The 23594-nt window shown below is 46.6% G+C and overlaps 1 protein-coding gene across 2 annotated transcripts in view; it reads left to right on the top strand.

Moving 5' to 3' along the window:
- The window catches only part of KIZ (kizuna centrosomal protein), an 824452-nt gene that overhangs the window by 230677 nt on the left and 570181 nt on the right, over window positions 1-23594 (top strand). For both annotated transcript variants that reach the window (XM_078649325.1, XM_078649324.1), the window contains exon 7: window positions 19761-19895. In XM_078649325.1, the coding sequence (XP_078505451.1) occupies window positions 19761-19895 (135 nt within the window). The remainder of the gene's footprint in view (window positions 1-19760; window positions 19896-23594) is intronic.

The following is a 23594-nucleotide window of genomic DNA, read 5'->3' as shown; positions in this document are numbered from 1 at the left end:
TAAGGGGATTAATAGAGAGCCCAAAGGGGATCCCTTTCAATAACCCTTTTTAGGTTTCGCCTGCACCGCGCATATGCTGTGCTTGAGAAATCTATTGTTTTTAATATAAACTTAAAAGGGACTTACATCCTGCCTCATTTCTTTCCTGCCTTTTCATTGCTTCCTGTGTGTAACACCGTTCATTCATTTCTATTGGCTGTAGCATATTTTCCTGCATTTACCAATGCTTGTTCCTCGTCTCCTTCTCATATCAGTTTCCCGCCAGCGAAATACTGTTAACATCTGTTTTGGTGGAACTACATTTTCATAAAGTTTTGCCTTTCACTATTACAGCATATTTATATACAATTTAATACCCAGAGAGATAGTGATTTGCATAGAATCACAGGATGTTGCGCAGCACCTGCTGAGACTCAGACCGGGATCTCCAGCTCTCAAGTCCGCAGATCTGGCTGCTGCGCCACGTCCTCTCCACTCCCGTGTTATCTGTCAGAGAGCTCTTTCCTTCTCCCGGACTATGATTGATGAAAACAGCTCATTCATTACATAGGCGAAACCGATGCATTACCAATGCTTGTTAATTACTGCCAGTGCTCAGACCCTGCCGGACCCAGCCCACCTAAAGCCTACCATGAAGCATGTTGGAGAGGCGAGGCAGCCCTTTTCTGTGTTTTCGTTGGTCTCTGCCCCATCCTATTTGTTATCCCATGGAATTTCCCTAGCTAGAAAAAGGTCACCTAGGTGTGCACGCACGAGCGCTATCCACTGGAACACAAGGTGGTGTAGACTGGGAAGAGAGTCGCAGCATCCTTTCGCTCATCAAGCATATTCTTTTTAGAATTGTCGTATATACTGCTCAGGAATCTAAAGAGGACGCTGTTGGTTCGCGCACTTCCATAAATGTTTTGTGGTTTAACTAATATAAATTGATGTTAGTGGCTGAGAATGCTTCAACGTGGTAGATAATGTCAGTTCTTTAGAGTAACAACATTGGATGAAGTGACAAAGGTGTCCATTTGACGTCTAGCTAGTAGACAGAGTGTTTTTCTCCATTTCTGATGTCTGTCCTTCCAGGCTTATAAAGCAGCTTATCTGAATTTAAGTTTTCAATGCTTTATTAGTTATTTCAGCCTGATTTGTAATCAAAATTGACACTTAATCTTGTACGTTTACATTTTGAGTGTAGTAAATATCAGACTTTTTTTCTTATTTTTAAACTTTCAGTCAATTTCAAGGGTTGTGTTATATATTGTACATCAGGGGAGCAGCAGGCCTGTGTGCCTGCCTGGTGCGCCCCTGGGGCACAATGGTATTACATAAGGAGTTGCAGATGCTTGTGCGTCCCCTTCTGTAATACTGGTAGCGCTGGTGCACATGCAGCGCTATCATGTGTGCCAGCACTACCAGCATTGCATTATTGGTTTTTCAGTCATGACTCACTGGCATCAGTCATATGGGACCTGAAAGGAATGACAATAATGCAAGCTAGCAGAGAATGATGTTAGAGAATTTCCTTGAAGACAGGGAACAATATGTCTGTGCCTAACCATTAACTGTGTCCTCTGCCTGCCTGCCTGTCAGAAATTAAAAATACCATATGCAGTTGTCAGCAGCATGTAATGAATGTTGACAATTAGAAATCATCATTTTGATACTTGCCACTATCACACTCTTTGGTCTATCTTCTGTATGTCATGATGGCTAACCCCTGAAGCAGGGACTCAGATTGCTACTGAAAGAACCAGGAATTGTGCAGTAGCAAGCATACTGCTGAGAACGCATCTGCACACCAAACATGATCAAGTGTACATTTGGACTGTTGAAAGAGATTTTCAGATGTCTACGTCGCAGTGGTGGTGTCAGGACTCATCCATGACACACCTGAAAAAGTAGACAGGCTCACATGTAAGCAGCAGATGGATCCCGGGGCTCCATTACCAGCTCTTGTGGAGTCTGCATAGGTTGAGTAGAAAGGTGGTCCTAAATCTAACATGTTCTCCATTGTGGCATCTTTGACGTCTGAGAAGATGAAGGTTATGAATTTATGTGTGTAATACTCTGCTTACTTCTGAATCCAAGATGATGGTAACCAGTGGTTTCCCTGAAGCAGGTCAGCTCAATCTAAAATGGTAACCAGGATCATCTTCTTGTCACAGATAGCTGGGCCACTACAGGAAGCATAGATATGCAGTTGTACTTGCCTGGCAAAGGTGTGTGTTGGTGGGCTTAGCGCTTTCACTCCAGTTTAAATGTGTTCTTCCTTTTGTGCACATTTTGGATTTTCACTCACTTGTATGGGTTGTTTCCCTCTGGGTAGATCATGTGTTTGCTATTACTGCTTACCTCAGGTTTTTGTCCTGCAACGGGAGCTGCCTTGTAGATTCTAGTGCGTGCACCATACATTTAATTTATCCTGCAGGCAAGCAGGTATTGCATGTTTCCTGTTCCATGAATGTATTCGTTTATGCCTACTGTTTTCAGGAAGTAGTTTGGGGTTTTGGAGCCACAAGTCAACCAGACATCCATTATCTCTACCTTTCCTTCCCCTCCTCTCCCTGCTTGCTCAGGGCAGAGTTCATGACACTCATATACCCAAAATAGTACAGGGAATCTGAGGTTTCAGGATGATGCGGGTGTGGAATTTTAGTTCGTGTACTGAACATCATCTACGCCATCTTGCAGACTCTCGTATGAGCATACACGACAGCCATTTTAGGTACCATGGTCTCCCTGTTCACGATCGCCCGTCAGCACACTTCCCTGAACCTTGCAAGCCTTCCCCGCGCACCCTGGCTGCCCCCGCACTCACATGCACAAGTCATGAACCCTCCCCTCCCATGACTCTGTCTCAGGGAATCACACCCCGCGCCTGACCAACACCTCCTTTCCGTCCATGAATACCCCTCCTTTGATGACCCCTTCCTCTGAGCCCGACTGCCTGTACGAACCGCTGGTCATCCTTTAGCCCGGGGGTACAGTTTATTGCCCACTACTGTATGCACTCGCTTTTCCTGAAAGGAGCCACTATTGATCATGACCTCCCCACCCCCTGAGATTCGATCAGGCGCACACATTCCAAAGGAATCGGCAGAACACTCAGCTGCGTGATAGCCCCCTCCCAATCATATGAGGGGAAAGGGCCTCTACTGTTGTCATGTGTTGGAAGGGGCCGGAACTGGGGGGTGCCGGGGATGTCGTTCTCATACTTCACAATGTCCTTGTTGTAATAAAGAACGTTCACATGTCTTAAACCAGTGTATAAAAGACCAGGTCTCAGAGAGGCTGGGAGAGCACCTCGAGACGATACCTTGTTGTCTGATCTGATGTGTTCTACTCCGTCGGAATAAACTTGTTTCCTGTCTTCCTGTCGCCAGCGCCTGCCTCTTATTTGAATAACTTCGTATGGTATTAGAGGCGTTTTTACGCCGGGCAAATTTAACTTAGGAAACATCTACTGAAATCGCCTGACCCTTTTTGAATTGATCTTTATCACGGATGGTCTGCTTAAATGCATCTATCATTGGATTTTGGCACTTGATGCCTTGGAATGCAAGCCTGAAAAGATGTCTGCGTCATACTACTTTTAACCATGCTCTACACCATTGCTGTGAGGTGACAAGTTCTAACACCTGAGACCGTGGAGTATGACAGAGACCATTGTGACAATAGAGCGCTACAAGAACTACATCTCAGGCAGGAACTCCATCGGGGACATCATGAATTTCTTTAGAAATGGCACACACTACAATAATTGCAGACTTGTACAATAGTGAGAGAAAGATTCTGTGTGGTCAAATTTTTTTAAATTGTGAACCAAACCTAACTTCAAAATGGCCATTAAACCTAAATGGTAATGAATAACAAACGTTTCTTAAGGGGAATGTCATCCCTAGCACCACAAAGTTGTGCTCTGCCGGCTGATCTCCTTGGCTGTGGATGAGACACCTACGAGGACTGGGAAGGAGATGAGGTAAATGGAATAGGCAAGGTGTGTTGATATTATCTTTGGGCACAAAATATGACACTTGGGAAAATGTCATCCTATGACATTTCAGGCATTTTTGTCATCGCTATACCTATTGCCCTTTGTCCTTCAGCATTCTCCTGGCTGATGGTCAATATGGAGGCGGTTAATGTGTTGAGGGCATGGATGTTGAACTGTGTTGGGGCATCTGTTTAGATCGAGTCAAGCAGCGCACATGTGCTGCTCTGCGAGGCATGCTGTATCCAGTGTATGTGTGAATTGGGGGGTTTCGCCAATTGTATACACACAACATCAGCAAGTGGTTGGGAGATTTAAACACACCTTTACTTGTGCATGAGGTACATTTTACTCAAGCATGACCTCAAATTTGTTTTAGTAAAGATTGAACACAAACGTTTTGTAAACTTTCACATTTGGTGCGATAAAAGAAAAGACAATCCACATTCAACTCGGTGGATATACAGTGAAAAATATTTGAAAAACGTGTGAAATATGGAAAGATAAATCAAATATACATTTTGATAACCCAAAATGTATACATGAACTAGGCTAAAATTTCATCTTCACCAAGGGTCCCAAGGCATCTAAAATGGGCTTCCACTAGTTTATTTAGACAAATGCATTTAAACGTCCATATTGATACTGGTTGAACTAGGATCCCCTATTGATCCCGGTCTACGCGTTTCGAACCCACACTTTCTTTGGGGGTTCTCTTCAATGCAAGGGTTTGGTGAATTCTTAGGGGGCAAATCAAGGGAGCAGGACAGGCTTTTCTGGATTGTTCTGTGAGTTTCTGTAATTCTTTCATTTTTTTTTTAAAGTGGATTCTGGATCCCAGTGTGATTCCTTTAAAAAATGTTGTTAGTGCTCCCTCTGGATCACACCGTCCTCCTGCCACATGGATAATCCATTAGATACCTTTAGACCCCTTATACGTTCCAGTACTAAGAGCACTTCTTGTGAATGTAATGCTCTGGTCTTGTAAAATCTTGTATTGGTGAAGATGCAATTTTAGCCTAGTTCATTTATAAATGTTGGGTTATCACAATGGATCTTTGATTTATCTTTCTATATTTCACACATGTTTTTGAAGTATTTTTATCTCTATATCCATCGAGTTTAATGTGGATTGTCCTTTCTTTTATCGCACCAAATGTGAAAGTTTACAAAATGTTTGTGTTGAATCATTACCAAAACAAAGTTGAGGTCATGATTATTTAGTTAAATGTACCTCATCAAAGTAAAGATGTGTTTAAATGTATCCAGTATATAGGAATTCAGCACACCCATTGCTTACGATTAGTTCCTTGATGTGCTTTTCAAAAATCCTTTGTTTTCATTGGTTTATAGCTTACATTTGTCCCTCCTTTTGCTGGTTTGTTCATGCCCTGGAGACTGACCCTGTTACATGCATTATTTCACGATGGGCCATATAGGTTAGTGTCGCGGAGTACTTGTTTTGTTAATTTGTTGCTTGAAGGCGCGTACTCCCTGCAGCCTTGTCTTGAAGCGTGCCCATGTCTCGGACAAGCTGAACAACAGGGGCAAGATCGTGGCAGTCTCCCTGCAGCGGTTTTTCCTCCTGCTGCCGGCTAATGAGTTGAAGGTGGAGGTGAGTTTTATATTGCAACTTGCAGCTGATGTTCCTTTATGTTCACAAAGCTCCCCTATACCTAATCTTGTCCAGGTTGGCCAATACGTCGCAGATGCTGGAACAGGGGGAAGCCTCTATCGTCGCTACCCACAAGACTCAAATTGACTTTTTCTGTCCTGGGAACCAGGCCTCACATTAGGCTAGTTGCAGCTCATAAATTGAATGCAGGATGTGCCTTGTTGGAAAAACAGACTACACTAAGAAAGGCCACATTGTTGCCGGTACGATTAGGAGAGTCACGGTGACGTCACAGTCCTTCTAGTTGACTTTTGTTTAGCATGATCCTGCACTGACTAGCCGTGCCCAATGCCACCTTTCTCCCACATCGCTGCTCTTATCTAGCCAGCCCATTCTCTTCCCACAAACTCCTCCTGCCCTTAAGGTAAAGCATGGACTGGGAGCTCCTGGTTTCCTCACTCCAAGTTGTGGTCACGTGATTGCTTCCCCTATCCTATTGAGAATGCAGAAAGATAACTTTATGCAGTGAGCAGTTTCATAACTGGCACACACATTTTACTTGTGTAAAATATGTGTTGCATATTATTGACTAGACAGATTTGGTTAACATGCCGACCATCCAGGTGTCAGCACAGTTTAAGTAAAACTACAGACACCTATCCCAATAAAGCATAAACTGACTCACTAGTAACCAATATTTGTCAGTAAATGTTTTAAAAGACCATGAAATGTAAAGGACTCCCACCTTTCCAACAGTTTTATTTACAGGTAATTAAATGTAAAAGGGCTCCATTCTTCCCATCATTAAATGTAATCCAGTCTCTGACTAGTTGGAACAAACAAGGCCAGTTTTCACAGCTGCTGAGTGTTGGACTTGGCCCTTCTGGCAGGATTCACCCCTAAACTTTTTGCTTTTGATATGTGACATGGTGTTAGTGATTTTGGGCTTCTGCGCACTTTACCACTGTGTCCCAGGGTAAAGTGCGTGCGTGTAGTGGGGTTGGCCTGCCCTCCTATAGGAATGCATGGGGAATGTATGTGTCCCTGGTTGTTCCTGATGCGTGGGGAGTGCAGGTGCGAGTTTGGTATGTGCGGACTCGTGTGATTAAATGCTGCGCGGTGATGTGTGCGGCGTTATTGTGTCTAGTGTGGAAGTTCCACTTCTAGAAGTTGGCCTGTCTGTGTATACAAGGTAAATTGGCTGTCTGGCTTGTGATTGGCTGAGACTGGCTGGTGTGCCTGGCCCCATGAGTCAGGATGGGTCTGCCCCGGTGGTGGATGGGAGATCTGCATGTTAATGTGAGGGAGGGGTGCACCTGGGACCTGAATAGGGCTGGGCTTGCCCCACACAATGCTGGCTCCGCCCCCTGTGGTGCGACTGATGACCCTATCCTAACTAGTGAATGGTGAGAGGGGCTGAGCATGACAGAGTGCTCCAAAACCAGCTGCGACTGGTTTTCCCCCCACCCTGCAGACACAGACAAAGGGATTTGCTGTATAAAAGAGGGGCTGTGACCCCATGTAAATGTTCTCTGTTCCTGATCCTAAACTGAGGGGGGGCTGCTGCTGCTGGGCGCCAGGAGGACCGCCATTGGGACTGCCTTCCTGCCGGGAGGGCCCTGTGAGCTGGCTCCTGGGCCCAGCCTTTGCCCCCCACCCTGCATTATTTTCTTCCTAAAGGCCTTGTAGCTGAACTTTGGACATGGGACCTTGGCTCTCAAGCGCCTGGGAGCGCTTTTTCTTTTATCTCGAGTGCTTTGTTGCCCCCAGAGGAGCGCTGTTTGATGGCCCACTTGCCCTTTAAAGAAGCAGGTGCCCACCCTGCATTTTGCCCGCCTGAGGAGCCGATTTTGGCGCGGCTGCCACCCCGCGCAATTATACTTTCTTTTAACCCCTGACGGGTGCCCACCCCGCCAGGGACCGCCTCGTTAAACCGGGAGCCTACCCCGGATTGCCGCCGTGAGCTGCTTTTTCAGCATCCCTCTCCATCCAGACAGCCATTATTTGACAGTGTTCTCCTATGGCGGGACAAGGTATTTGAATTCTCAGTTACCACAACAGTATTGAGTCCCCTAGCAATTTCAACAGAGTGGTGAAAAATGATTTGTCACACTTTCAGTGTGACAGTACATTGTGGCAGTATGTCGACAACATACTAGTTTGTCGTCCTACAGAACATCAGTGTAGGAAAGATACAATATCTCTTCAGGTTACTCTTTCACAGAGAGGATACAAGGTAGAGAGAGACAAAGTCCAGTATTGCCGGATGCAAGTCCATTGTTTAGGGCAATTATTGTCAGCTTCGGGTCGACAAGTAACCTCTGAAATAACAGCGTCTATTCATCAAATGACTGAGCCACTAACCTTTAATGGAATGCAAATGTTCCTTGGTCTCTGTAATGTGAGACAATGGTTTTTTGACTCTTCATTAGTCCTTGGGGACCCCATCCTCGGGGCTGCTATTTAAAAAATGGGGAGAGGGGACCCCTGGGACACCATCTTTTCTCTGCCCGACAGCTTCAGCAGAGAATTTGTAAAAGTGCACTCATCCGGCTGTAGCAGAAAGCTGCTCCCCCTGTGTGGGAGCACAATTCTTTTTTCCTTGTCCGCATTCTTAGGCATTGAAACACAGAATTGTTCCCGCTTGGCGGGATCAAAATAAAAGCTGGTCCCACCAGATGGGAGCAATGCTGGCACCCGCCGCACCCGAAATGGGTGCTGGCAGGGGAGCCGGCGGGGCAGGTTGTGTAGTGTAGTTCCTATATTCCCAATAGGCTCTGCGCATTGGAATAATATCTTCAGTAGTATAGACGTAGGACAGAGGTTAACTAGGTCTTCTTCTGACTATATTAGACTTAAGTTTTGTGTGCCAGCTAGCTCAGAGTTCACTAGAAACTTTCTCGAATAGGCAAGGAGGAGTTTAACCTCCCTGGATAGACAAGAAGGGATTTAGTTTCTGACAACCATAAAACATGACAACTTTGCTCTCCCTGATTAAGAGTGTATCTCTAGAGTCGTGTGAAAACAAAAGACAGCTATTTTACTCAGTCAATACGTGCGTACTTAGTTTCACCAGATTTGCAGAGAAAAAGAGAGACGGGCGTTTTTCAATAAAAGGTGTTATTTATTGAGCAGTCTCTTTCCTCATACAAGAGAAATTAATTGCTACGATTGCAATACTTATAGTTAAGTAAAGTGCATACAGTAAAAGCAGGATTATGAAATAATACTGTAAAAGCATTGATATAGTTTCTTAGCCATATGATACCTTAAAATGGATAAAATAGATACATACATATATACATTGACTAATCGTACTCAACTGGTGCTTCTAACTACGCCTACCCCGGTGTACCTGACCTAAGCCTAATACATGGGAGGGAGTAAGTAAGTAGCAGCTTAAGTTAAGTTTGGTTTGCCAAGAATCTGACTCAAGAATTCTCTGTAAGGGTTTAGTCAGTTCAGTACCTGGGGATTTGAAGGCAGGAGGGCTGGTATCTCTCTCTCAGAACTCGATATCTCAGTCACCCGCGAAGGCGAGCTGGAAACGCTGGAAGCTGGATTTCTGGGCAGGAGAAAAGACAGCGTCTCTCTCAGCGCGTCAAAGGGGAGGGGCAGCGTCCGTGGGCTCTCATCAGCTGGGCTCTCGGCAAGTAGATAGCTGCTCCAGATTCACCACCATCGTGTCCTTGCTTAAGGCAGCGTTGGTATATTTATACCTGAAAGGTGCCGGGTTTGACGTAAGGATGGACATAAGACGTCAATAAAGATGTCACTAAGAACTGGTCGTTCTTACAGTGCTTTACAGGAGTTCTTGGACGAAATCAAAACAATAGCAGGCGGGGATTTCCCAGGTTTGCTGGAGGCTTGGATTTGTTTAAGAACTCGGTGTGCTTTCTAGGGGGCTGGAGGAATAGTGCTTGCTTACAGCATGTGCTATGACTAATTTATGAAACGGGTTTCTATGCCGTTGTAAGGATATTATTGATTTATAACCGGACAAGGGCAAAGAATAGTAATATCGATACAGGTACCTAGATAAACACACTACAGTTGGGCCTTTGGGATTCCCAAACATGGAAAATACTGTGGGATACCTGGGGGCACCCCAGTATTAAAGATAGAAATTGATTTTTTTTAAAGTGTTGTCGGCCTCTGTTCAACCCAGTAGCAGGATCTCCAAGCAGTAAACACTGCATAATGCTCTGCAAGTACGTATTACTGATTATTTTAGAGCCTATTAGTGCCTTTAGAATGGACAGGGGAACCGATATGCATTTTGTAGTGTTGTGGGGGGCCACTGGGAGGGCTGCAGGCCTCCGCAAGCAACATTAAAAAAACAGTAAGTCTCCTGGATCATTAAATTCATGACCCCAGGTGAGCTTGCCATATTTTTTTTAAAGCGTGAGGTTTATGCTTTTATTAGACATTGCACTGTGTGAATGTTGAAACATATATTTGATTACAATTATTGATGATTTTTTGACAAAGACAATAGCTCTACATTGTGTATATTCGTATGCTAACCACTTCTTAAAGCCAATAAGTCCGGTGGGGCGTGGCCAACAGCCAAACCTCCAGGACGTGAGCTAGTGCAGCTCTGTCTCACAACCCCGATACTTGACACAAAATCCTGGCATTCACTGGACCCACGACCACAAAATTGTGCCTGCAGCAATCTGACCACTCCGGGCGTCTCTGGGACTGATTTGGGACCTCTGGGGGTCGTGCCGACCGTGCACCGCATCGGCGGCCTGGAGCAGCACCGAGAAGCGGAGGGCGGAGCCGCGATCGGAGACAAGAGACCCGAGACCCGCAGGCACTCGAGGACGCCGTAACACGCACCGAGCCCCCAGCGGAATCGCGGAAAGAGGAGGCAGTGGAACAGTGCGGGCGAGGACTGTGAGTGGCCCGTAGTGACTGCAGACGGTCACCGGTCGTGAATCGGCGCACTGCGTAGGCTGGAGCAAAATGGCGGACGGAGGCATTGCAGACGTTCGCTGATCCCCCTGAAAGTGTGAGACTGCTACGGCGCTGGTTGGTGCCTGATACTCGGAGCTGCGGTAAGGCCAGAAACTGTGCTGAACAGCTGCGGGAACCCCCACGGCATTCACGAACGCGGATGTGAGGCACGAGTGACTGCAGCTCTTGATGCACAGGAAGGTGTAATAGTGACGGAAAAGCGGCCGATCCGCTAGATGATCTGCTATGTGAAGGCTGATGCCTGCTGAAAACTTGTGCACTCCAAGGGGGGGGAAACGGACTGGCCGGAGGCTCGGGCACATATACTGGACACCCTGATGAGTACTGGGAGAGACACTGCGCTGGGGAGTGACTGCGGTCGGTTACACTGAAGTGCACGTGTGGTGTGTGTCGCTGCAGCAGTCTGGATGTGCAGGTGCCTGAATGCCCAGGACGGGGACGGTGGCACTCCACAACTGCTGGTTACCTGCGAAGTGAGGAGTGCTTATCAGAACTGGAGTGGTGGAGAGAGGCAGTGCACTGTGGATGGTATGACCAGCTGAGGTGCAGTGTGTCCTAATACATTATCTACAGGAACGACAGGGGCTGCAGCGACGTGGCTGGGTGCAGTGTCGAAGGCGCTAGTGGAGCATAGAGACAAGAAGTACTATATGCTGATCGCTCTTGCTCAAGTCTGTGGGCTGCTTCACTTGGACACGGTGTGAGGACAGGACATGCGTACACCTGGGTGGCCTACATTGGAGTTGCGATGGAGCTCCGGGACACACGTGAAAGACGTAGCACCATGGGGTGCAATAGAAGTAAACAGCCTGACGCCTCTGCCAGTTAGGATGCCCACTTCACGCCTAACAGTGACCCCTCCAACAACTCGGATAATGAGATAGTGCCCCCCACGGGGACAGACCAACATGCTGACAAGCTTGATTTAATTCTGAAGAAAATACGGGACTCGCGCACCGCAATTGAATCGCAAATGGGAGCATTGGATGACTTGATACCACAGCAGACAATGCACTCCTCCCAGTTGGAACAATTTCATCGACAGTTGCGGGGCTTGCAAGAAAGGGTGGATGACGCAGAAGGATATTCCCGACGTAATAACGTCCGAATTCTTGGGATTCCGGAACGGAGCGAGGGGTCGAATTCCACTCAATTCGTGGAGAACTGGATGAGAGACCACATGTTGAAAGAGGGACTAACGGCCCTGTACAGTGTGGAGCGAGCGCACCGAGTACCGCCGAGACTGCCTCAACCAGGAGCACCGCCAGACCATTGATAGTGAGCATTCTGAACTATAAAGATCGTGTCACAATTCTGAGAGCGGCGAGGGAGAACGCCCGATACACTTTTAGAATAAAACAATATCTCTTTATCTGGACTTCACCTTGGCGGTGCAGAAAGCTAGAGCCACCTACCAAGACGTTAAGAAAAAGCTGAGAGCACGTAATTTGAAATATGCGCTGCTTTTCCCGGCCCGGCTGAAAGTCATCCATGGTCAAAAATCAGTCTTCTTTCATTGCGCTGAGGAGGCAGCGAATTGGTTGGAAATCATGTTTACACCGTCAACATCACAGGACTCGCTACCATCGGGTCAGCGGGACAGGATGCACGCACCGTATAATACAGGAACCCATGGGGAGAGCAGTGGACGAGTCCTGGAGGCAAACAGACAATGGCCCCACTCCTGAGCAAATCACGAACAGTCAAAACGATGCCCTTCTGACGGTGGCGGCACTGGCCGCACATGATGCACAAGCTGGAGCCTCCTCGTCGCAGTCATCAGACGCTGCGACGATGCGCTCTGAGTCCGAGTCTAGCCTGGCACTGTTTCCTGCCAGGGACTAATAGAGCTATGTTGAGGGGATGGTCGGGAGTGGTAATGTATGAGACACTCTACACACTGCTTTGTTGGTGTAGGCTAGTGGTCGGGGGTCCGGAGGGTTGGTACTGGATGGGGTACTATATAGACTTGTAAGGTTCATTCTTTTGTTATGCAGTGCAATGCCTGTTTGTAGCAGGACGGTTGCCACTTTCTCCCCCATGGCGACTGCACTATGGCATTTCTTATTAACAGTCCATGTTGGACTGGTGTTGTATGTTTGGTTCCTCTATTGTTGTCTGAAGGAACCTAATGCTGGGGAAGTTTGTTTGGAATGCTTGCTCGGCCCTTACACCCCTGCTATCCTGTAGATTAGAACTCTCAGGTGTATTGGTAACACCACACCTCCAATTTCCAAATGACATCACATAACAAATACAACTATTGCACCTGGAATGTAAGGGGCATGGGGTCGATACACAAGAGACATCGTATTCTGGCACAGCTCAATAGGAGATGGATAGATGTAGCCTTCCTACAGGAAAAACATCTGAACCACGATGAGGCATCTAAATAGCAGAAGAAGTGGCGGGCCAACTGTTCTCTACAATGTATTCAGCATTTGCTCGGGAGGTGGTGGTATGGGTGCATAACAATGTCCCTTTTAAGCTACTGGAGCACAGAATAGACCTACACGGACGATAAGTCCTACTTCACGGCATACTGGGCGGGGCGCACATTGTCATAGGGAGTTTATATGCCCCGAACACGGAACAGGATAGATACCTTGAGATGCTTAGGGCGACACTAACGGAGTGGTCTGACCACCAATGGGTACTAGGGGGGCGACTTCAACGCGGTGTTAGATATAGAACTGGACAGGTCGCACCCCCCATTGCACGCAACTGAAAGCCGGAAACAGGCAGACTCGCTTACAGGGTGGGCTAGGGGCTGGGGACTGCATGGCACCTGGCGGGTGAAAAACCCGGAACATAGAGAGTATAGCTTTTATTCCCCACCACTTCGACTACATACTAGACTAGACAGACTTTTCTGTTCGGAGGCGCTACTTACCTCTATTGTCTGCGTATTACACTTGGGCAAGACACTGTCAGACCATAACCCAGTAGAGTTTATTTATTTTATTTATTTATTTATTTATTTTTTGCATTTATAATGCGCGCAGATACCCACAAAGGGTTTCCCGGCGCCAGGACTAAGAACCAACAGCACAGAAAGCAAAACGGCCAGAGACCACAATTATTTATTGAAAAGCCAGGTTTTAACGCCTCTCTTAAAACTGGCAAAGTTTTCCTCCTTTCGTAGAGCTGGGGGAAGAGAGTTCCAAAGGACTGGTCCCAGATAGGAAAAGGATCTCCCTCCCACTCTGGCCAGTTTAAATCTGGGAACCACAAAATTTGCTCCATTTGAAGAACGGAGATTACGTGCAGGAGAGTAGGGCCTAACTAATTTTTGCAAGTACTTTGGTGCGGTTCCTGCCTTTATTTTAAACATATAGGTCAGGGCTTTGAACCGAACCCGGTTCTCCACCCTGAGCCAGTGCAGGTCCTTAATGTGCTTAGAAATCCTTGCTGTCCTGGGGATTTTGCACAGCAACCTGGCTGCGGAGTTCTGGACTAGCTGAAGCCGCCTGATCACGGCTAAGTTGGAACCCAGGTAAAGGATGTTACCGTAGTCAAGCCGAGATGTAATAAGGGCATTGACTACGGTCTTCTGGGTATCAACAGGCAGCATCCAGATAATCTTCCGCAGCCATTTGAGGATAGTAAAGCAAGTACCAGCCACTTTGTTGACTTGCTGTTTAGTCGATAGAGTGTCATCGATGTGCACCCCTAAATTTCTGACATGGGTAGCTGGAATAGGAAAAGCGCCCAAAGATGGCGGCCAATGAGTATCCTGCCAAAGGTCTCTGTTTTTACCTAAGAGAAGGATCTCCGTCTTCTCCCCGTTGAGCTTCAGCTGGTTCGTTGACATCCAGCTGAAGACTTCATGAAGACCTAGTTTCAGCGCAGAGGGGGATGAAGGATCCGAATTGGTGAGAGAAAAAATAATCTGCGAATCATTTGCATAGGTCATGAGTTCTAGGCCTACTCGCTCTGCTAGATCGGCGAGAGGGCGGAGATACAGGTTAAAAAATAGCGGACTCAAAATTGAGCCCTGAGGCAAACCATGGGGCGAAACAAAGGTATCTGACTGAGCCTGTGAGGACGAGATCTGAAACGTCCGGTTGCACAAATAGGATTTAATCCAGTCCAGCGCTGCCCCTCCGACAGAGTTATCGTTACAATGGGGTAGAGTCCCGACCCCGATACCGAGCGGGAGATTTCAACCCCAACTGTTGGAGGACCAGGTCTTTCGCAACACACTCTCAGAGGCGGTTGTTCATTATTTTTCAGAGAACGCCGGCTCAGCTAGCTCGCGCCAACTTGAGTGGGACGCCTTTTAAACAGTTATACACGGCGTGGCCATAGGTACGGAATCAGGAGTCAGACACACCCTTGTAGAAAGGATAAAGGAAGTTAAGGGCAGGATCCACGCATTGGAAGGGGAGGCGGCGGGGACAAATGAACAACTTGCGCAGCTGCAAGAAGCAAATATACAATATGCAGAATTATTGGAGGAGCTGTGCGTAATAGACTTTAAACTCTACACGCAGAAACAACATGCACAAGCAGACAAGGCGGGCCTGCTCCTGGCTAAATTGGTTAAAAACGCTCCCACACCATCCCCTATACTAGAGATTAGTGATAATGAGGGTGGTATTGTTAACACACAGTTAGGAATCAACACAGCGTTTAGAGTATATTACGAACATTTATACAGGCAACCGACGAGTCACCCTGACACTGACTTCCCATCCTTCTTTGAAGGAATGCAATTGCCACAGCTCACACAGCAGCAGCGCAAAGACCTAGAGGGGCCGGTAACTGGGCCAGAAATTAGAAAAGCGACCAAGGCACTTCCGCGCAGCAAAACCCCAGGCAATGACGGCTTACCCATTGAATTTTATGCCCAATACATTGATTTGCTGGTGCCACATTTGCAACGTTTATATCAGGAGTCCCTGGAGGCGGGGGTGCTCCCCCTCACTATGCTACAAGCGAGGGTGGTCTCACTATTGAAGCCTGGACGAGACTGGACCGATATGTCTGGGTACAGACCTTTATCCCTACTTAACTCTCATTATAAGATCCTGAGTAAAATATTGGCAAATAGACTCTGTCAGTTTGTTCCAACATTGGTACATTCCGATCAGTGCGGATTTGTACCTGGGAAAAGCACAGCGCTGAATATTAGACGATTACACCAGGTTATGGCAGGTACGGCTGAAACGGGAACAGCAGAAGTTTGCATATCACTAGACTTAAAACAGGCTTTTGATTCGTTACACTGGGACTACATGTTTTATGCCCTCACCAAGTTTGGCATACCTGACGAATATATTGCATGGGTGCGGTTATTATATATGCATCCCACGGCTCGCGTGCGCACAGGACAGCACATATCCCAACAGTACAAAGTACACAGAGGTACCAGGCAAGGGTGCCCATTGTCGCCTTAGCTGTTTATATTGGCACTAGAGCCCCTTTTGCATAGACTCCGCTCCCTGTCTGAGGGTAGGGGAATAGCCAGAGGCCCAATGACGCATATAGTCTCTGCATACGCAGACGATATTATATTGTACGTAAAAGACATGGATATGGATCTTGAACCCCTGCCTGCTGTTTTCGACTCATTCCAGGAGTTGTCTGGTCTCACAATCAATGCTGCTAAGTCATATGCTTTTTTTTTTGACAGCCCTGCGCGCACCGGACGATTGTGTTTTGGTCATCAGGAATTTAATATAGCACCCGACACCTTTAGATATCTAGGGATACAGATTTATTGCACTGCAACGGATTTACTGGATGGCAATCTGTCCAGACCGATTACTGCCCTTAGGGCACAGGTGAAGTTTTGGACCTCGATTCCCCTGTCTGTGGCCAGGAGAATTGCCATTACTAAAATGGTGATATTACCAAAACTGATTTACTACTTCACCAACCTTCCGGTTTTTATACCGGGGGTGGGTTTAGAATGTTGAACTCATTGCTGACAGAGTTGACCTGGGGTACAGGGAGAAGACGGATTGGCTTGGCGAAATTACAACTTTATACAAGACAGGGTGGCATGGGGGTACCTGATTTGAGAGCGTATTGTTACGCCAGCCAGCTGCAATGACTGGCGTATTGGCTGGCGTGCCGTAACCGGCATGAGGTGGGAATGTCGCCTCGAGACAGAGACCGTGGTGATATCCACAGACTCCTCCTACCAAAAGCCAAGATCCCACCAACATCACCGCACTTATTACGGATAGCGTTACTGTACTGGAGATGTGCATTGTGATATAACAAACACATACCACCATGTGGTCACACTATTCCGCTGCTGGGGATCCCTTTACAGATGAGGGTGGTGTCCGCTCGTGCACTGGGTGCATGGTCCGATGTAGGGATAACTACCGTAGGAGCGTTCTTCTCAGAGGGGGTACTGATGTCACACGAGGCCTTTGTACGTGAACATGGAACCCATCACGAACGACCTCGTCACGATGCAATACTTAATGGGAAACGGAGCACACTTGACTAGGTGGCTAGCACGGGGGATCCGCACAGGTGCGGAGACCTCGTGGCAGGTGCTACGGGCCAAGTGGGAAAGAGATGTGGGTTGGGGTTTTACAGATAAGGAATGGGATACTATAACGGGATTCCCTAGGAAGGTGTCGCGCAACCCTAAATTCAAATGTATCCAGTTAATGCTATTCCACAGAGCATACCTCACCCCGCGCAGGCTTAATATTATGTTCCCTGATGTGGAGGACACTTGTCCTCGTTGCCATGCATCAAACGCGGGTTTATCACACATGGTGTGGGACTGTCCGAGATTAAGACATTACTGGACGTCGGTATGTCAGATACTGACGGCTGTTGTTCCAGTACGCAACAATGACACAATGGAGTATTGTATACTGGGTTTGGGGCCACGTGGGAAGAAAGGCAACCCATCTCATAGATTTGCTAACCTTGCACTACTATTGGCAAAAAGGAACATTACTATGAGATGGAAGGCCTATAGAGCTCCATCACTACAGGAGTGCCATGCAGAAGTGATTAGATGGGGGAGAGCGGAGGGAGCAGAGTTGCAAAGGGAAGAACATAGGGGCTTGCGAAGGACGCCGATCTCTAAGGAGTGGAATATGTTAATGGAGGAATACGCTGCAATAGATATACTGGCATATTGAGCGTAAGGATGCCTGCCCCCTGCATCCCCCCAGAAGCCAGGTGAAACTAAAAGAGGGTATGTCAATACTACTCTTCCACCTCTGACAGTGGGACGGGGAGAGGTGAAAATACAGTGATACCATGCAAGCGGGGGTAAGGTCACACATATGCATGTTACTAGCCAGGAGGACCGAGCTGCAAAGGGGAGGGGAAGGTTGGGCTTGTTGTTAAGAATAATCAAGAACTGAGATGGTATAATTGCAACAGTAGTTGATGTAACTTGGTTGCGATTGACACAGAGTAAGATAATTGTACAACATGCGATATGCTCTGCCAACCTGTTTTTGTTTGCTCAATGATATATATGATTAATTTTGAACTATGTGAGAATGTATAGGTTTGTTTTGACGACCCGTTGCGTAATTGATGTTATAACGCGGGCCAGGCACTGTACAGGATAATTGCTGATACGTAACGCTGCAATGTATGTATGATTTTTGGACAAAATCAATAAAAATATGTTAAAAGAAAAAGCCATAAGTCCACACTTTATATTTTCGTGTTCTTACTGTTTGACAAACTCAGTGGGTCTGACTTTTTTAAAGTAACACCCTTTATATTTATATTGTAACCTCATATAATCAGCCAGACGGGCCCGCGAGTTTTGGGTGCCACGCCCTGTGCGTAATCCCAAGCTGGGCTTGGCCTTCATCTTTGCTCAGCGGGGGGTTGGGCGCAGGGCCTGGCTACAGGCCAGGCCCTGTGGCCAACCGCAAACGGCTTAAGGCTGCTAGTGGAGGTTGGGTTCAGGGCCTGGCTGCAGGCAAGGACCTACAGCCTAATGCACACGCCAAAGGCCGTGCTCGGCATGGGGTCGACATTATATGGTAATTAAATATTAATATGTTACAAAAACCCTTCACTGACAGATCCTTAGTATGGAAATACAGGAGACATCAACCCGTTTCAGCCACAAAGTCGTAGTCATTTCACACAAAGCCCCCAAGAAACAGTTATCAACAATATGAAAATGAGCGATGACAACAAACTTATCATTATGTTACAAGGCCTCATTGCTGCCCATTTTCATTAGTCTTGGCCTCTCTCCTCTGTCTATTGACAGCCATCTGCCTCCGCCCCTGGCAGCCTGCTCTATCCTTGCACTTACGCTAAAGTCATTAGTGTTTAAGTCAGTGGCTACCTCTGAGTCTCCAAGTGCCCTGCTTACAGTGGATCTCAGTGCACCAATCAGGGCCTATTATCCTCAGCTGGGCTGAAGTGGCCCTACAATGTTAGGAGAACCAGGTCCCGCTGCAGAGCCAGCTGTGGTCTTCGAGGGCATTAAAAGCAGTGTGTCTGTTCTTCTCTGACTCCCATCATTGCAGAGGTGGCCATTAGTCAGTTCAGGCCTTTGGGGAGACTGGGTGGCTCAGATGGTGAAGTTGCACCACAGAAGGCAGCGGCCATCTTCCAGGTCGCTCAGCTCAGCCCCCGTTTGTACTTTATTTAGAAACTGTAACTTACTTGAAAGTATTAACCAACGTTGCAGCTGATAGCTCTACACGTTTTGATTGTTATTAATAATAATATAAATACAGGTTGTGCGATGTACTGAAGTAGCACCAAGGTATTATAAACCTTATTGCATGAATTCGAAAAGGTTCTACTCCAGCCATAGGTCATTGAAGATTTTGTGTTGATGACAAGCTCCTAGTGTGAGAGCTACTGTGCTATCCAGGATATTTTTGACTGTAGCAGAAATTGCTATTTGCAGAGACACAGTGTTTAAACTGTTGAAAATTAAACAATTAAGCGCGTTTGTCGCACTTAAAACAGTGCCTATAGAATCTTAAGGACCTTGATTAATTATATAATTTTATTCAATTCTTTTCTTGCTCTGGTAAAGTAAATAACATAACAACCCCTCGGCGGTGAACCACAAAATACAAAGAATCAGCTTCCAGGGGAGAACATTGATGCATATCCAATGAAAAAATGAATTATGATATTTGCCATAAAACCATTTTAAGTTGATACGTTATTACTGGTTGTATAATGACTGCATGTTTTTCATTACAGGGTTTGTTTTTCAGAAGAAGGGTTCTTCCATTTGCTGCAATCGGTAGAAGCTATGGTGAATCAGTCAAGTATAGAGAGCCTGCAGTTGTATCAAAGCGCATCTTTAAGCCCAGCAAAACTAAAAGAACTCATAAGGTATATTGATCCTTAAATGCTTTTTTGTTGAGTTGTTTTATATAGCATTAACCAGTCTTGACACGTTACTACTGACAGATATTAATTTTTATAAAAAAACTCACCTGTGGCCTGATTTTCAGTTTGGCGGGAGTATGTACCGTCGCCATGGCTGAGTAATTTACTCCCACCGCGGTGAGGATTCTCCGCCTGCCAAGTTTAGAGATGTGTTGCGGCCCAGCAAACATCTCTTGCATTTCCAGGAACTGCCGTGACGGATGCATTGCAATCCGAATGCAATAAATTGAAAGTTCAACATGTTGGAGCCGTACTTAAAACGTTAAACTTTTGTTTTATTGTGCAAAACAAAATACTAAAGCGGGATTTAGTTTAAAAAAAAAAAAAAAACAATGACCCCTCTGTGGAGTCGTTTAAAGGTTTTGGCTTTGAAAAACTGCCACATATTGTATGGTGGTATGTGAAAACAAAAACTAGTCATATGTTTCCCCACTCTAAATAAGGCGTATGGACTCACGGCCAAACCTCCGACAGTCCTTACTCGGCCAGACCGTCAGTGGTGTATGTAGGCAGCAGAGACTATGTAGCCTCTGTAGTCCACATAAAGTTCCGCCCGTCTCTATTTGAGGCGGGCAGAAGTTTGCTTTGACCTAGCGGGTACTCTGTCAACTTTGGGGGAGACTACCCTTTCTGCCAAAATCTAAATCAGGCCCTCAGTGATAAAATTGCATGTCTTTAGGTATATGTAGTGAACACCAATACATTAGGAATTTGGCAGTTAATGTACTATTCAGAGATTTCCTCAGAATGACCAGACATGGCTCCTACATTAGTCAGCAGCAGTTACTAACAATCCTTCTCCAGGGTTTCCCAGGATTCTGAGTGATTTGATAAAATTTGAGAATTGGCACAGTCGCGAACCTGCTTAACTGCAGTGCTGGATTTATATTATGAAGGCTGTTTTCAGAGAGTATGGTTAAAAAATTGCAGTGAATTTGCGATGGATCAATAAATCCACAGCACAAGTATTCTAAAAAGGGCAGGTTCCCTCACTACTGTTAAATAAAAAACAACATCCCGATAGTCCACGACATGGGGTGGGAAGGGGGGGGGGGCGGGAGAACATATATAGGATGGGGTGCACGCCCCCCCCTGCCTGAACCTGTTTAGGACCCAAGTACCCCATACCCTGGGGCCAACAATAAAAGAAAGGGGGAGGGATTGTGGGGGAGAGAGTGTGCAGTCACCCTTCCTGAGCCTCAAAAGGACTCTTGATTTTAACACTGTGTACCGTCCCAGTACAATACCCTATATTGATGGTGGTTATTCCATTCAGCCACTGCCTAACAACACTTACCCGAGCCTACAGCATTCTTGTAGTTGTAGTTGTGGCAGGACTACAGTAGGGTTGTACACATGTGACCACAGGTCAGCGGACTTCTGCCAATGGCAGTGACTCTGGACATTCAAAGGCGGGGGTGGAGTTATCCTTTGCAACACAGCAAGCATCTGAGGAAGGCCGAAAGGCAGAAATGCATCATGCACACGCTGTTATTTTTTAATTGAAGATCCTCCGACGTTATCCCCTGAGTGGCCTCTACCTGTTCTTCACGGAGTAGGCGTTCTTTGGATGTGTTTGCGCCGGCCAGAGGCGCGTGTGAGGCCCCGTTCCGACAAGAAGCCGGAGCTTCACTGGCATCCGCTGCGTGCAGCTTTCGTTTGGTACAAGGGATTGAAACAGACTCCGGCCCGCCCCGAAGTACATGCCTGAATCCTAGACCTCTGCGTGGTGCAGCTTGTCATTGACATGGAGACGGGTTCACTGTAACTCCGTTTCACGGTCCAGCCGGCACACGTGCGACGAGGCTGGAACGTCAAAGGGGACCAGAGGAGGATAGGCGATTAATTCTCTGCAAAGACTCTTGATTTTAACACTCTGCATCGTCCCAGTACAATGTCCTATATGGATGGGGGTTATTCTATTCAGCCACTGCCTAACAACACTCACCCGAGCCTACAGCATTCTGGGAGCTGTAGTTGTGGTGGAACTACAGTGGGGTTGTGTACAGGTGACCACAGGTCAGTGGACTTCCGCCAATTGCAGTGACTCTGGACATTCAGAGGTGGGGGTGGAGTTATCCTTTGCAACACAACAAGCATCTGAGGAAGGCCGAAAGGCAGAAATGCATCATGCACACGCTGTTAATTTTTAATTAAAGATCCTCCAACTTTATCCCCAGAGTGGCCTCTACCTGTTCTTCACGGAGTAGGCGTTCTTTGGATATATATATATATATATATATATATATATATATATATATATATATATATATATATATACCATATTAGATACAGCACTCATGAGGGGTAGAAGACAAAGCTTTATTTGCCTTCACAAGTTGCTCAGACGCGTTTCTGCAAAACTGCCTTTGTCAGTGTCGGTCAGTAAAAAAAATAAATGTAAATGTATACTTGTAAAGCGCACTGTTACTCCATCACGCAGTGTCCTGGCGCTGTATACCGCTGGGGAACCCGTCCTGGCTTTCCCTGTGAGATGGTCCCTCCTGGGCACCCCCAAGGTGGAGCCAGGCATCCCCGGCGCTGATAGGGCCGTTGTAGAGATTAAGCAAGCTATTGCCCAGAGTTGCAGAGTGGGACCCATGGTTAGCTTAGGCACCTAGGCGAGAATTATCGAGTCCGCGGACATTGACCCAAGACCCTGCCGCGACAGGAATTGAACCCTGGTCCCGGGCCGACCTCTGCTTCAGGGTCTGCCTCTTCTAACCAGTGAGCCACACTTGGAGCAAGACTCATACATCTATTTTTTTTCTAGTTAAGATTGTGTTTCCATAGAATTTTTTTTTTTTTATGAATCTTTAGAAAACTTTCTAAAAAAATGTTCTGGAACATTTGGGATGATTTCGCAAGAGGGGGAGTCAAGAAAAAGAGAGGGGTTCCAAAACCAACAATGTGGCAGCAACCATCATAGGACCTGGGACTCATTCCAGAGTCCTTGGAAAAACTTTAAAAATAGACATAAGGTGGCTAGGTATGGATACCCTGTGCCTCTATACCCCACCCCCGAACCCCAGGCCTAAAACACTTTGCAGTGAATTTGCGATGGATCAATAAAGCCACAGCAAAAGTATTCTAAAGAGGGCAGGATCCCCCACTACTGTTAAAAAAAAAAAAAACATCCCGATAGTCCACGGCCGGGGGTGGGTGGGGAGCAGAACAAATATAGGATGGGGTGCACGCCACCCTGTCTGAACCTGTTAAGGACCCAAGTACCCCATGCCCGGGGCCAACAACCCCGCCCCAATACGCGAATCGATGGACGCATAGAGACGCCTTGGAATGGTCCTGTCGTAGAATGAGACGTTCTGTGGGGCCTATCACAGCCAATTCATGACAATTGAAGGATTAGTTTAGAGGCACTACAAAATGACAGGACAACTACTTTGAAACTTTAGTAAAGCACCGTTAGTATGGCGCCAATGAAGATATTGTGGATTAGATACTAACTCTACACTAAGCCTCTCTGCAGTAATACTTGCAGATTCTTGTCGCATAATGATACTGAGACAGATTACTCGCATAGGCGGACCGTTGTATTCGATCACCTACAATAAGAACCTAGGCACTTGTTGTTGTTTGACGAATCTCGATCGCGACACTTCCGACCTTGGAAGAATTTTGGAA

The sequence above is a fragment of the Lissotriton helveticus genome, chromosome 6, assembly GCF_964261635.1.
Source record: "Lissotriton helveticus chromosome 6, aLisHel1.1, whole genome shotgun sequence".
Classification (NCBI taxonomy): domain Eukaryota; kingdom Metazoa; phylum Chordata; class Amphibia; order Caudata; family Salamandridae; genus Lissotriton; species Lissotriton helveticus.
This window is presented reverse-complemented; position numbering and strand designations above follow the sequence as displayed.